A 15,522-nucleotide genomic window follows, 5' to 3' on the forward strand; every position below is an offset into this window, starting at 1 on the left:
CCTGTCAGGACTGAAGAAGCTTCTTGGATGGAAAGCAAAATGTCTTCAAAGAAATACCCAAAAGCCCAGTTGCCTCTTGAAAAAAAGTACCCTTGGGACGTTCAGGGCAAGGCTTTAACTCCTGGACTTCCAGTGTGGGTGAAAGACTTGGAAATCTGTACATACTGTATCTGTACAGATAACAACAAATAAACAGGAAGGATTGGGAACCTTATCACTGCTGTTAAAAGAACAAAACAGTGGTCCCAGTCCACACATTTCTATTCACCGTAGGGGAAATAGGGAAGGAAAAATAACAATTGAATTTACTACTTCGTTTCTCAGCCTTAGTAACTTTACTAACTTTAAGGCCTTAGTAACTTTAAGGCCTTTAGTAACTTTAAGGCCTTAGTAATTTAAGGTCTTAGTAACTTTAAGGCGTTTAGTAACTTTAAGACCTTAGTAACTTTAAGGCCTTAGTAACTTAGTAACTTTAAGGCCTTTAGTAACTTTAAGGCCTTTAGTAACTTTAAGGCCTTTAGTAACTTTAAGGCCTTTAGTAACTTTAAGGCCTTAGTAACTTTAAGGCCTTAGTAACTTAGTAACTTTAGTAACTTTAAGGCCTTAGTAACTTTAGTAACTTTAAGGCCTTAGTAACTTAGTAACTTTAAGGCCTGCAGTCATCTATTCTCAGAGTTTCCAAGACACCATGCTGGTTAGCGAATTCTGGAAGTTGAAGTCCACACTTCTTAAAGTTGTTGAGGTTGAGGAACATTGTGCTACATTTTGGCTGTTACAAATATAATCCAAACACCACATCCTGTCTGCTTTCCCCAACTGTCCATCCTGCCTCCACCCCCACCCCCCTCCAACTCCAAAGACATAACAACTGGCAGAGTGTTCCCTGTTGGACTCACTAGGTGGCAATCTCTTCAAGCCCTGTTTTACTGCTAGTTTCTAACTACAAAGCAGAAATAAGTTTGCGTCTTCGGATTCACCAGCAGTTGTTGCTGTAAAAGCTTTCATAGGGCAAGGAAAAGTTCATAACTTATACTCTCAGTAGTTCATAACTACTCAGAACCCTCACCACACCAATGAAGAGTTGCCTTCCTCAAAAAGATCAACATTAAAACTTTTCCCACAATCCATGCTCTACTTGGTTAAACATATATGATAGATGATAGATAGATGATAGATAGATAGATAGATAGATAGATAGATAGATAGATAGATAGATAGATAGATAGATAGATAGATATAGAGATAGATAGATAGATAGATAGATAGATAGATAGATATAGAGATAGATAGATAGATAGATAGATAGATAGATAGATAGATAGATAGATAGATAGATAGATAGATAGATAGATAGATAGATAGATAGATAGATAGATAGATACGTTTTCGGTAATTTTCCATTGTTGATCTGAATTTTCGCCAATTCACTAACTTCTAGAGAAGACTGTGACTGCCAGATTTCATATTTGTATCTTCAGAGAATCAATTTGATAATTAATTCGGTCTAGAAAGGTACATTAGATATTGGCAGCACTCTTTTTAATGAAAATACCTCAGTGAAAGGACATTTTGTGTACCTTTAACAACAATATTGAGGAATTTCAAGACCATAGAGAGAGAGAGATCTGAGAAATTTTGAGAAATATGTTTCTAGGAGCATGGCAGATTTTACTTCAGGCTGTTATACCTTGCCATTTTTTTGAGGGGAACAGAAAGCTATTAGGAACTGATTAATATGATCTTATCAGCGATATATGATAGGTGGCTATATATAATTATTTCTTTCACTGATTTGTATTTCTCTTTGTTCAGCAGGAATTAGAAAAGGCAAGAAAATATAGGTAGTCCTCAACTTAGAACAGTTCATTTAGTGACAGTTCAAAATTACAAGAGCACTGAAAAATGTGACTTATGATCGTTTTTCACAGTTCTCTTTGCAGCATCCCCATGATCATGGGATCAAAATTCAAATGCTTGGCAAACGGTTCATGTTTATAACTGTTGCAGTATCCAGGGGTCATGTGATCCAAGCCAGATTCTTTTAACACCCAGGTTGCTAGCTTATCTATTGCAGTGATTCACTTAACAACTGTGGCAAGAAAGTTCATAAAATAACACTTAACAAATGTCTTACTTAACAACAGACATTTTGGGCTCAATTGTGGTCTTAAGTCAAGGACTACCTATAGACATTTATGATAAAATCATAATATTAACACTCAAAAGCAAAAGATGGAGCTTAATATTAACATTTTAAAAAATAACAGATGGAGTCTTCTTTGAGTCAGGCTCAACTTAATGTCTGAATGCAGGAGTCTCCAATCCCCGGTCCATTGCTTGGTACTCAGAGGTGGGTTGCTCCCGGTTCAGCCCAGATTGGGTGAACCAGTAGTAGCGGCAGTGGGAGGCTCCACCCACCTGCCCAGATGTTTCTGCTCCCTGCACATGCACAGGAGCGCACCCGAACCAGTAGTAAAATAATTGGCAACCCACCACTACCGGTATTGGTCTATGGCCCATTAGGAACTGGGCCACACAAGTGACGGGTGAGCATATGAGCATGTGAAGCTCCATTTGTGCAAGCGGTAGGCATACACATGAAACCATCCTCTCTGCCCACCACTGCCACCGCTGACATTCCACAGACCCAGAAAGGTTAGGGACTACATACCCATGTTGTATTCTTGGTTTTCCCAACTTATAGTTGTACTGCTTTCCTTCCAAATATTAACCGAGTCTCACCTCTGAAATCAGTCATGCTTCATAAGATGCTCTAACAACAAGAAGGCATTTCTCAAGTTCTGTCTATAACTTGGTAGCAAAATAAATATAATGTGTAACTCTTTAGTAGGGGAAGCAGTTATCACCAACAAGGTCCCCTACTATTATATCATATTACTTATAAGGAATGAATGTGGAGAAGAGCTTCAGCAAAGATCACAATACAGTATATAGATTGATATTGGATGAGATGCTTCTCCACAAATTTGAATCTGTAGTAACGTGTTTCCCCATAAATAAGACAGGGTCTTATTTTCTTTTGACACCTGAAATAATTATTATTTTGGGGGAGGTCTTATTATTTTTGAGGTGCAGGAAGCCCCTTAACCTCGGCCCATGGCCCGCGGATCAGTTGATTCAGAGAGGGCTGGAAGTTCTGTTTCTGGCACACTTTTGCCAGCCCTAGTGTCACTGGGCCTGCTGCTCTTTTTGCGACTGCCACTAAGAGAAGGGGCATGGTAGCTAGGGTTTGCGGGAGCAGCCTCTGCAAGTCCATTCCACATGGATGGCAATTATCTATGGGGCGCATGGGGCATGTTCCCCCGTTCCCCCCCACCAGGAAGTGGCGGGGACTGGCTGCACATACATTTAAATATTTTAGAGGAGAGCTTATTTTGGGGGAGGGATTATTTCAGTGCATGCGCACTAAAGCCCGATTGGTCTTATTATATGGGGAGGTCTTATTTTGGGGAAAACAGGGTAATTAAAAGCTTTGAAGGTAATCAGTATTACTGATTTAGAAGTCATTTTGTCAGCTTGCTGGCAATCAACTCTGTGTGTGTGTGTGTGTGTGTGTGTGTGTGTGTGTGTGTGTGTGTGTGTGTGTTTGTCAATTTTCATGGGTACAGGTATGCAGGTTCTGGTGTAGCAATAGCAATAGCAGTTAGACTTATATACCGCTTCATAGGGCTTTCAGCCCTCTCTAAGCGGTTTACAGAGTCGGCATATTGCCCCCAACAACAATCCGTGTATTCGGGTCTTTTCCCGTGTAAGATTGAGACTATCTTGGCAACGTTTCAATGATGTCCCACTTGTCATCTTCAGGCTGGTGTCTTCGGCCTCGTGCCTGTGCGAGCAGTTGCTACACTTCTAGGGGATTATCTTCTATGCACCCACACAGTGAGAGGAGGTTAGCAATAGCAATAGCAATAGCAGTTAGACATATACCGCTTCATAGGGCTTTCAGCCCTCTCTAAGCGGTTTACAGAGTCAGCATATTGCCCCCAACAATCCGGGTCCTCATTTTACCCACCTCGGAAGGATGGAAGGCTGAGTCAACCTTGAGCCGGTGAGATTTGAACAGCCGAACTGCAGAACTGCAGTCAGCTGAAGTAGCCTGCAGTGCTGCATTTAACCACTGCGCCACCTCGGCTCCTGGGGAGAGATCTGGAGAAAGTTCCAGTACAGCGAGAGGAAATGAAGTTTCTCCATGTCTGCTCCTCAGAAGATCTGACAAACCTAGGCAGGGGGTCAGTTGAATGGCTAAACCAATGACTCTGAAATAAGCCTTTCCATCCTAAATTCAGGTTACAAAGGTTATCTTCTTCAAAAGCCCATCAGAACTAGGATATCCAGATCCTGGGTCTTCATTTTGTTTCTTGTCTTGGTTGCCATTACTTATGACAATATTGATGCTTACCAAATTTGAATTTGAGAATTGAGAATTTAGAACCTAGAACTTTGAGTCAACGTTGGCTCCTGGGCAACTGCCCAGACAGGCTTCTGCAGTTTTCCCGGTAAGGTTTCAGAGATAATTTGCCCTTGCCTACTTCCTAGGGCTGAGAGAGAATGACTAGCACAAGGCCATCCAGTTGGCTTCATGCCTAGAGTGGGACAAAAATTCCTCGTCTCCCGGTTAATAGCCAGGTACCTTAACCACTGCATCGAATACACAGTAAGTGACTTCTTGTGAGATGGGTGCAGTGGTGGGATTCAAAATGTTTTGCTACTGGTTCTGTGGGTGTGGTTTTGTGGGCATGGTATGACTTTGTGGGCATGGCAGAGGAAGCATACTGCAAAATCCCCATCTCCTCCCCACTCCTGGGGGAAGGTTATTGCAAACTCTCCATTCCCTCCCCATCCCACTAACCTGCTTTCCAGCTCCATTCTCCTGTTCAGGGCAACAAAAGAAGATTGGATGGGAGGCTGGGAGGCAGCAGCCAGCCTATTTGCCAATTCTCCAAACTACTCAAAATTTCCACTGCCAGTTCTCCCAAACCTGTCAGAACTGGGTGAATACCACCTCTGGATAGGTGGCGATATACATTTGAAAATGATAGCTAGATAGCTAGGCAGGCAGACAGATAGGCAGATAGACTGTCCAGATGGTGCGCTATCTTTAGAATTGTTCACTTTTCACAATTTCTAGAAGCCATCACTGAGACAGCCAACCTAGCTTCTATTCTGAAGGTATAGACACCATCATTAAAAATATATATATTTTTTGCCTTCAGCCTCTCTCACTTCACTAAGTGTAGCAGCGTGAGAAATGGAGTGTGGGTGTTTGCTATGGATGGCTATTAAAATGTTTCCCAAAGATGATTTCAGGGCAACTTATAGCCTCCTTTGAGAAAAGTTGTTTCTCATTGCCACAGGAGTCATGGCAGAAGTCGTGAACTTTCAGAGTCCTACATGAGGGAAGTATTAAATTACCCTTCACAATCAAAGTGTGACTTGCTATGTGTTCAGATTTTTCAGCTGTTGTTTACTGTATCTCAGGGATATTTCTGCTGGGTTCGTTTAACAGGTCACCTATCATAAATATCAAGGTTCATTAGGGAGAGCACAATGCTATTTTTTAAGGAAAACTTTCCAATCCCATTGGGTTGCAATCGGGTTTCACTAATGTTTAAGACAAATAATGTTAAGACTTTCTTCTTCCTTTGGGGTTATTATTCTCTGGGAGAGAGGCTGAAGCATGGCTAAAATAACATCAGACACCCCAGTTAATGTAGGCTAATTGTGTTTTAAATAAATATATTTTTAAAAATTTGGACCAAACATGTACAATGCCTCTTCTCTTCTTTGTGCAGTCCCATCCCCCAATTCATAGGATTGGAGCCTGGGAACAAAATGTCTACCCGTTGTACAACATGACAAGGTGGTGGTTTATACTTGTATATAATCCCCTACAATCAGGGATGTGGTGGCTCAGTGGCTAAGACGCTGAGCTTGTTGATCCGAAAGGTCGGCAGTTCGGTGGTTTGAATCTAGCGCTGTGTAATGGAGAGAGCTCCCGTTACTTGTCCCAGCTTCTGCCAACCTAGCAGTTTGAAAGCATGTAAAAATGCAAGTAGAAAAATAGGAACCACCTTTGGTGGGAAGGTAACAGCAGTCTGTGCGCCTTTGACGTTTTTAGTCACGGCGGCCACATGACCACAGAGACGTCTTGGACAGCGCTGGCTCTTTGGCTTTGAAACGGAGATGAACACCGCTCCCTAGAGTCATAAACGAGTAGCACCAGTGGTGGGTTCCTACCAGTTCGCACCTATTCGGTAGAACCGGTTCATCAAATCTACCGAACTGGTTAGAAGAGGTTCCACCAGTGGACCCGGAAAGCAGGCCACACCTACAGAAGAGGTTCCAAAATTTTTTGAAACCCACCACTGAGTAGCACATATGTGTGAGAGGAACCTTTACCTTTTATAATCCCCTACAGAGATACATGCAGACAAAATTAGATGGCAGGATCAGGGCAAGAGGTTCATGATATGCAACTTTTCTTTATATGGCTGTAGCTGCTAAACCCAGCCCCAAAAGTATGGATCCCCTTCATTTCTATAGGACTATGTAACCAGGGATGGGAAGTATTTTGGAATTATAATTCTTCCACATAGGAAGTCCTCGTTTGGCAATCACACTTGGGACTGGCAACTCTCGGTCATGAAGTGACACAGTTGCTAAGTGAAACTATGTGCACACAATCTTCCCTCAGCTTACCTCAGGTACTTTTGCTTTACAACAGGCCGCAAACGCAAAGATTGATTGCAAAGTTACTTTTTTTAAAATGGAGACTGCCTAGATTTGAAGAACTGTAACTTTGTAACCTCTTTGTCACCCCTGCTGTAGAAAGTTGAATATTCTGAAATAATTATTAGCAGTCTTAGCAGAGCTTCACCCTTTTAGCTTTTTTTGGAAAGCCATCAAGTTCTGGCTTTTTACCAAGGTTCTGCAATAGTAGAGTCCAGAGATCCATAGTATGGAATGAGGAAAACTGGATTTGCTGTGACGGGATGATTAAGGCTCAGGGTTTTTGTTTTATTTATTTATTTTCCTTTTTAAAATAATTGCTTTATAGACATTGGCTTTGTTGTTGTTGTTGTGAGCTTCCCAGAGTGGCTTAAGAAGGGTTGCTGTTTAAATCACCTGAACAAACAAATAAATAAATGATCTACGTTCTGCCACATGGCCAGAATGAAACAAAACATCTGACTCTGCCAATAGAGAAGCCCGCTCCATTTTAATTTTTCTAACTCAAGGATAATGGCTCCTTGCTGTGTGTAGTTAAGCGATTCCCACCAGTTGCAAACATCAGGCTGTGCTTCGGCCGACTGTGGGCTCCGAGGCTGTGTGGGTGCCAAAAAAATTATGAGTGGTGGTTTAATGCGCATAGTTATAGTCACCCATCAGCCAAAGTGAATAATAGCCAGACTGTAAAATAATTGCAGCAATGTCTTGAAGTGAAGCCAGGAAGGGAGATCAGAGCCATCCGTCTCTGTTAATTTGTATACAGTTCTTACAACAGCACAGAAACATTTAGAAAACACTTGCAGGGGTTTGCTCTGAAACAGCTGGACAACTTTTATTTTGAAGAAAGGGGAGGATTTTTTTTTTTAAAAAAAGGAAAGAAAGGAAAAGGGAAGCCTCCCCATGGACTTGTTTCACAAAGCAAGGCAACCTTCGAAGGGGAAGACGTTGACCAGTGGGTTTTTTTTTAGAAGAATTCTCATGCCTGGAATAATCTAGCACACGTTTGTTTATTTTTTTCTTTTAAACTTGGTTAAGAGTTGGTAAAAAAAGTCCTTCCTTTTCTTCAGGCAGCTGAAACCCTTCCAGGAGGCTCTGCTTTGCTCAACTTGTCTTCGGTCTGTGTGTAACAGCCTCCTGCATGTGTTGGTGCTGCTCAGATTCTATGTGGTCTCTATGGCCTCATTTTACGGGACTGTCACACCGAGGGAGGCTTTCCCCAGCACCAGAAAAAAACCTTGGTGTGGTCTCTTCAGCACAGTAGCTAAGAACAAGTTCCCCGATTGCTCCCAAGTTCTCCCGGGAACTCTTTTCAGGAAGTGGCTGTTCCTCCCCCACACTTAAATGGATGATTGTGTTACAATTAAGAAAAAGCATCTTCAGAGACCTATCTTTAGGTAAGTGGCGTTCTCCTTCCTCTAGGCGTGAAGTTATTTTTGAAGGGAACTTTTCACAACTCAAATATGAAAGCAGACAAGAGGCTTTCAGGAGCAGGAATCTGAAGTTAAACTTGCTCTGTCTGCTTGTTTGTGTGAGCGTGTGTGAGTATGTGTGCGTCTCTGCCAGCAGAGTTTTGAGATGGGCATTTTCATGCAAGTTGTGGTAAACTTTTGGAGACAAGATTTGGAATTGAAGCTTGCAACAACTTTCTACCTCCCCAAACATCATTAACTTTATCTCAGACTTTAAGATGGGATTTTCAACACTTGTGAAAAATCCCTGGAAATGAATTTCTTATTTTTAAAGCTGGCCAATTGCTCAGATGCATTCCCTTTTCCTTACTTGGTTCAGACTTGGTTTAACTGAATATGTTGGTGGGCCAGAAATATAATCCCTTTCATATTTTCTTGGGCTTTGTAAAATGCAAAATTTTTTGAACAGGCTTCCTTCTAGGAAATACACTTAGATTGGAGCCTTAATAGAATGCTTGATTTGGAAACTAAATGCAACTATTTTGCTAAAAAATATAATAATCAGCTACTCAATAGCATGGTCCTATTGACATGTATTCAGCAGCACATACTACTTATCCTAATATATTTTAGTCCCAAGCAACTATTTTAAGATTTCAGTCCAAATCATGATGATGTTCTCTTTTGCAAAGACTTCATGGCTCTGATTTGTAATATAGTTATATTTCTTCCCTCCCCTCCTCTTCCTTTTCCTTCCCTTCAAGTCAAGCTGGACTCCTGGCAATTATTTGCCATTGCCTTCTTCCTCGGTCTCAGAGGAAGAGTCCAAGTTCAAGGTCACCCAATTGGCTTTTGTGCAGAAAGCAGAACCAGAATTCAAGGTTCCCTACTCTTAGATCACCACCTTAATCATTAGACCAAACTCACTCTCTCGATTATTTAGACTCCCATTAGAAAGTTCAAAATCCAGTCTTAGAAGCTAAATAAGATTTACTTCTATGTAGACATGTGTAGAATTGTGTCATTATGCAGCATAGCTTCATGCTGTATTACATTCTTCCTAGGAAGTGATCATCACTTCACCCAAACATCAGGACCAAGTTAAGAATTTTCCTCTAAATCCAATATAAATATCAGTAAATACTCTGAATATATTTGATCTTTAAAACAATTAAGAAAAGTCTTCTAAAAGCTGTTATGTTTGTATTATACATGTTATCATCTAATATATTTGATGATAAATGCCATTATATTTATACTCACACTTGCCATTTAGTTTAGTCTCCTGTGATCATTTTTGGACCACAAATTGTTTTTCAAAGTAATTATACTCAATCCTTGCTACTGTGCTGTGATAGTTGCATAATGTATCTTACAGCTGTATAATACATCTCAGAATAATTGCAGCTACTTCTATTGGTGTCTTTAAAATTCTTCCGGAATGGATAAGATCGCAACTAAGAATTCTTGAACCTGAAGTGCTGATCAACAATGATCAACAAATAGCAGACTACCTTAATCCCTAGAAGAGTATGTTGGGTTGCATCTAGAAAGGACCAGAGTATCTACCCAAAAGTTAAATTCCAAAGGTAAAAGCGATTCTATTCTCACAAGGAACATCTTGTTGACTCACCGTTGAAAAAAACGTTGAGGATAGGATAACCTAGAGATGACCATCAAATATATTAGATGATACACATGTAATACAAACGTAACAGTTTTCAAAAGTGTTTTCTTGATTGTTTTAAAGATCAAATGTACTCAGAGTATTTATTGATATTTAGACTGGATTTATAGGAAAATTCTCAAGTTGGTCCTGATGTTTTGGTTGAAGTGATGATCACTTCACAGCTTGCGATACAGCCGTAGACTTTCCCACTTACTCATTTTTTGTCAATTTGTTTCAAGCAGGAGATGGGCATTGCAGTCAGAGAGCTGCCATCTCCCTTGAAGTATGAAGAATCCTTTTGTTCAGCACTAATGTACCACTTTTCCACCATTTGGCGAATACACTCAAGATTGTACCTAACATTTTCTTTTTCCCTTTCTCCAATTCTTGTGGCAACAATGCATGATGATACAGAGAATTGCCACAATATGCTTATGGATGTCTACCTAATCTTGGCTGCACTAGATTTAATCCATGTTATGTAACCGTACGAGGTAATGAAATCTAAATTAATAACCCAAGCTGGATTTGCACAATGCCATAGGTTTATATTTCAGTGGGCTGTGCAAACACTGCCAAAATTATGAATCTAAAATTGCTGGTGAGAGTCATGTTCAAGCAAGGAATTGAATCCAGCATTTTCTGGACTCTGCACTCAAAACTACTCAACTGAGTATGTGTGTATGTGTGTGCATATGTCTGTGTGTATAAGGTTTCTATGTGTTTCACACTCTATTGATTATCACATGGTGGGGTTTTTTTGTTTTTTTTAGACCTGTAGTATTTACAGGAAAAAATAATTTAATTTATTTGACGATGCCCTAAAATTTATAATTGAGGCATAGAAATATTTTCATCAAAGTAAATGGCTATACATTTTAGTAGACTTTCCTTTCAAACTCTTTCTTTAGACGTGTAACTCTTTATTTAGCCCTTAAAACCTGGCTGTTCCGACAGGCCTGGGGCTAAAGAACCGTTGCCCCCATCTCAAATGGTATGATTGTTGCGTGTTTTTAAATCATGTATTGTTTTGTGTTGTTGTTAATTTGTCTGTATCCCCCTTCCCTGGTTTGAGTTGTGAGCCGCCCTGAGTCCCCCTTCGGGGGAAAAGGGCGGCATATAAATGAAATAAACATTCAACATTCAACATATTGGATTGAATGAAATATCTTCTGCTCCTAGAGGAAACAACTTCTAGATTGTCCATCTTCCCTCAATTCCCCAGGAATTCAGCAAAGTTTCAGGATTAGCCCCAAGGAGAAAGCTGTCATTTACATGCATTTCCCTTAATAGAATTGAGGGGGGGGGATCTGCATTGATATCCAAAACATGGAAACATCAATTTTTGCTGCGCTGGCTACCTGTTGATCTCCAGATGCGCTTCAAGGTGCTACTTACCACCTTTAAAGCCCTCCATGGTAGTGGATCTGGCTACTTGAGAGATAGCCTCCTGCCAATTACCTCCCTGCGACCTATTAGGTCACACAGATTGGGCCTCCTCCGAGTTCCATCTGCCAGTCAGTGTCGACTGGCAACTACGCGGAGGAGAGCCTTTTCAGTAGTAGCTCCGACCCTTTGGAACGATCTCCCCGTGGAGATTCGTACCCTCACCACCCTCCAGACCTTCCGCACAGCCCTCAAGATCTGGCTATCCCGTCAGGCCTGGGGTTAAAGATTATAGTCTGTCCCCACCCGAATGATGAATGAATGTTGCTTTTATTTTAATTATATGTTATTTATATATGTCATTGTGTGTCTTCCCGCCCTATCTGTTGTAAGCCGCCCTGAGTCCCCTCGGGGAAAAGGGCGGCCTATAAATAAATTTACCATTTACCATTTGCAAATGTCTTGTCTGATGAGCATTCTAAGGAGAATTCAATTAGTGGTTGGTCCATTCACTTGACTTGATTTCACCTTGTGTTTTGAGTTTCATTCCATTAAAAAAAAAAAAACGTACAGCAAACAAGGATGGGTACATGGAAGGATTGGCATATAAACTCATATTTCAACTTCATATCCCACAGGTGTGATTCTTGGGGTTGCGCTGCAGTTGTCAAAAAGCAATTGGGGAAAAAGAACTTATTTTTCCCTTGAAAGAATTGCAACAGAAAGGAGTAATGCTCCTGAAAATGAACAAAGATCTTAGAAGTGCATTGGTCTATTTTATTTTATTAATAAAAATTATAGAAAATGGAGTTTTACATTTTAAACCAATTTAACAATTTAATTCAAAGATGATTTATTTATATTTTTATTTGATTATTCAATGGAATGGAATGGAATGGAATGGAATGGAATGGAATAGAATAGAATAGAATAGAATAGAATAGAATAGAATAGAATAGAATAGAATAGAATTCTTTATTGGCTAAATGTGATTGGACATACAAGGTTGTCTTCGGTGCATAAGCTTCCTGTACATACAAATAACAAGATAATATAATCATTGTATATACTAACGTAAGAACAACATGTACATACAAACAAGTATACATGCATAGAACAAGGTAATATAATCATAAGATGACAATAGGAAAAGGTAGTAGAAAATATGAGAAGGATAATAGTAATACAGCCATACTACATGGGTAAATATTCTTAGATATAAGATGTTGGTTAAAGTTGACTAAACACAACTATTTGAATTGAATTATAAATGTAAATTAAATTGGCAATTCAAATCAAATAGAGGCATAGATTTAAATAAGATCTTGATTGAGTTGTACAATTAACTGATGATGTCAGCTGCCCTGTAGTGAGATGGGCAGCATATAAATTTAATAAATAAATTACCCTCTATGATTTTGCTGTGGTCCTTGCTAATTTTAGCGGATCATAGAATATCACTCAATTCAGCCTCATGCTCCAGGCGAAATATTCAGAACTTCACCACTACCTGTTGATCTCGCTGTTGAACCATTGTGCCATTTAGAACTTAATATTTTGCCAAACTGTTTCCCAAAATATCTGGAATGCCATATGGAGCCACAGTCAACAAATCTCCATGGAAAGGCTGGTCCTTCAGATGAGGCAACAGTTATTTATGTCGTTAAACTCCCCCTCCATGAAATATCTCATTTCAGTTTACCATTTCTTAATATGCTGGAGCTTATCGCATCCTTTTAAAAATATGACACGTAGAACTGGAGACCTTTTTCCAATACAACACCATTACTCTCTGGAACTTGAGGATAGTGCTGATTTTAATGCAACCTAAATCATATTTGTTTCTATTACAATCCTGACAATTTCCTGGACTGCTCTGAGAATAGGTTTTAAAGAATATCTTGTCAAACAAGAAAAGGGAAGAGAAGGGAAAAGAAAGGGAAGCAAAGCAAAGCAAAGCAAAGCAAAGGAAAGGAAAGGAAAGGACATAGAAAGTACTTTTTTAAAAAAAAGTTATGTATATTTTATTCAGTCTTTCTATGTTTTTTATTTTCTCTGACAATATGTTTCTATCACAATTATCTCTATGTTTTGTTTTTTTTACTTTTCTTTTTTGTTATTAGTTTAAAAGCAATAATTTCTTTATTTAAAAAACCCTACGCAGCATACATCGAATCACACTAATTAGAAATCAGTGCTTATTTTATCACTGCAAAACAGTTGATTGTTGCAACTTTTACTCCAGAATTATTTTTTTCCAGGCTCAGACAAGGAGCCAACTGTGCCCCAATTTTGGAAAACACTTTAAACAGAAATCTTCATCCTAGATACTGGAACAAAATCCATAAAATATATGATCTGTCAAATCATGCTGATTAGCTGATTCCAGGAAACTGCATTTTATCTGATGTTCAAGGCATCATTGCATGTAAAATAAGGCAAAAGACTTTGTTAATTTTATGCTATTTTAATTTTTAAAATCTATTTGTTTTGAGATAGAGAGGCATCTTGTACAATATTCTGGATTGTATTTCCATGCACATACGAACAAATATATATATATATATATATATATATATATATATATATATATATATATATATATATATATATATATATATATATATATGCAAGAACATAATGCTCTTACATGGGCTTTACTTCTTGTCTGAAAGGTCAATTTAAAAAAGAGTTTACAGTTACAAATTAGCCAAGATTTATACCAATGCCCATATGTTTTTAGTTATGTCTTAGCTTGATCAGTTTTTTATATATGCAAGGCATGTAACTAAAGTTATTTAGGTGAAATTAGCTTTGTTTCATTCTTGTTCATTTTTATTGCAAAGAGCTTACAAAATGCTTATACCATAGCATTGTTTTAAATATGTACCTAAACAGGTATTACAAACAGATTCCTCTTATGTTGTGTCCATTGATAAGAGGACTTGTGTGCTTTAACAAAGAGCTCAAGACAATTGTTTAGAAGATGCTTCCTCAGAGGCTTCAGATATCTAGAGATTAATAGCTCTTGGGATGACTGACAAGCTTGGAGAAGTGTTGGATTTTGGAAGGAATCAATTTATACATTGAAACACAGGCAGGGAAGAAGGTTTGCAAATATGTACTGTGGAAGTTGGGAAAAAGTTATATTTGAGAAGAATTAAACTCTACTTTGTTGGTTTTGGGTTGAATTTGGAGAATTTACTTTGGAGGTGACAAACACATCTCCGCACTACTTTGTCTCTAGCACTTTGCATTTTGGAAAATCAACTGAGCTTGGTTAATGTCAGCATTTTCTCCTTAGAATGAGACGGCTGCGTGAAACTCTGCCCTCCTTGAAGAACAAAAATGAGCTATCTTTCTATTGCTCTCTTTTGTTTAAGGGAAGGCAGACTTAAACAAAATTATCAATCTTTCTTAAGGGAGATATTGATAATTTTTCATCTAAAAGAACTCTCTGGCCACTCTTATATGTAATGAATACTCCAAGGACCATGAAATATAAAGCTGGGACCTTGTTTTCAAAGAGCAGAATAATATAATGTAGCAAGAGTGATTTGGTCAGTTCCTTATGTTAAGGTGAAGCTTCTAAGAGAGCAGACACAATTTCTCCCTTGAATGAAAGCGAATTACATTGCTTTGCCCAAGGGGCCACCAATTATACCTTGCTAGGCGCTTTCCGAATAAGAAAAACAGGAAGCAAAAACAGGCATGAGCCAGATCACTGTTCCACCTAACTCTGTATTATCTCTAGACCAGGGGTGTCAAACTCAAGGCCCGGGAGCCAGATCTGGCCCATGGGGTGCTCGGGGCCTCCCTGGAAACAGCAAAGGACTGTCCTGTGTTGCTTCTGCCAGTGAAAATGGAGCTCGGGAGGGCTATGGGTGGTCCTTCCAACTCCATTTTCACTGACAGAGGGTTGCAGGAGGCCGTTGCAGCCGAAAATGGAGCTCGGGAGCCCATTTTCTCTGGCAGAGCACTCGGGCCACCACATGCACCCCTGACATGAGTGACATCAATCTGGCCATGCCTACCCTGGCTATGCCCCCTCAGCCCCGCCAAGGTCAAACACAACCCTGATGCAGCCCTTAATGAAATCGAGTTTGACATCCCTGATCTAGACTGCCCAGAGGCTTGCAAAGTTTTTAGAATGGGCATTTCTGAAACTTGTCCTCATGCCAGAGATGGCATCTGAGGTTTTCTGTGCAAGAAACATGTGGAACATCAGTTGTGTCCCTTTTCTTAAATTGGGGGGGGGGCATGGACATCCTGAGACCCTAGGGTAGCATGAATCCCCCTTTTTCAAGC

General features: G+C 39.6%; 1 protein-coding gene across 2 annotated transcripts in view; it reads left to right on the forward strand.

Moving 5' to 3' along the window:
* Positions 1 to 15,522, forward strand: part of PDE1A (phosphodiesterase 1A) — a 183,244-nt gene that overhangs the window by 53,464 nt on the left and 114,258 nt on the right. Inside the window, exon 1 of one of the 2 annotated variants that reach the window (XM_087708232.1) lies at positions 7,559 to 8,144. The exons of the other annotated variant lie outside the window; for it this stretch is intronic. Within the exon in view, the coding sequence (XP_087564358.1) occupies positions 8,092 to 8,144 (53 nt within the window). The 5' untranslated portion in view covers positions 7,559 to 8,091. Of the gene's footprint in view, positions 1 to 7,558; positions 8,145 to 15,522 lie in introns of those variants that run through there. 2 annotated transcript variants of the gene reach the window in all.

Source organism: Thamnophis sirtalis, unplaced genomic scaffold (assembly GCF_051295495.1).
Source record: "Thamnophis sirtalis isolate CommonGarterSnake01/CBP01778 unplaced genomic scaffold, rThaSir2_p1.2 scaffold_1, whole genome shotgun sequence".
Lineage (NCBI taxonomy): Eukaryota > Metazoa > Chordata > Lepidosauria > Squamata > Natricidae > Thamnophis > Thamnophis sirtalis.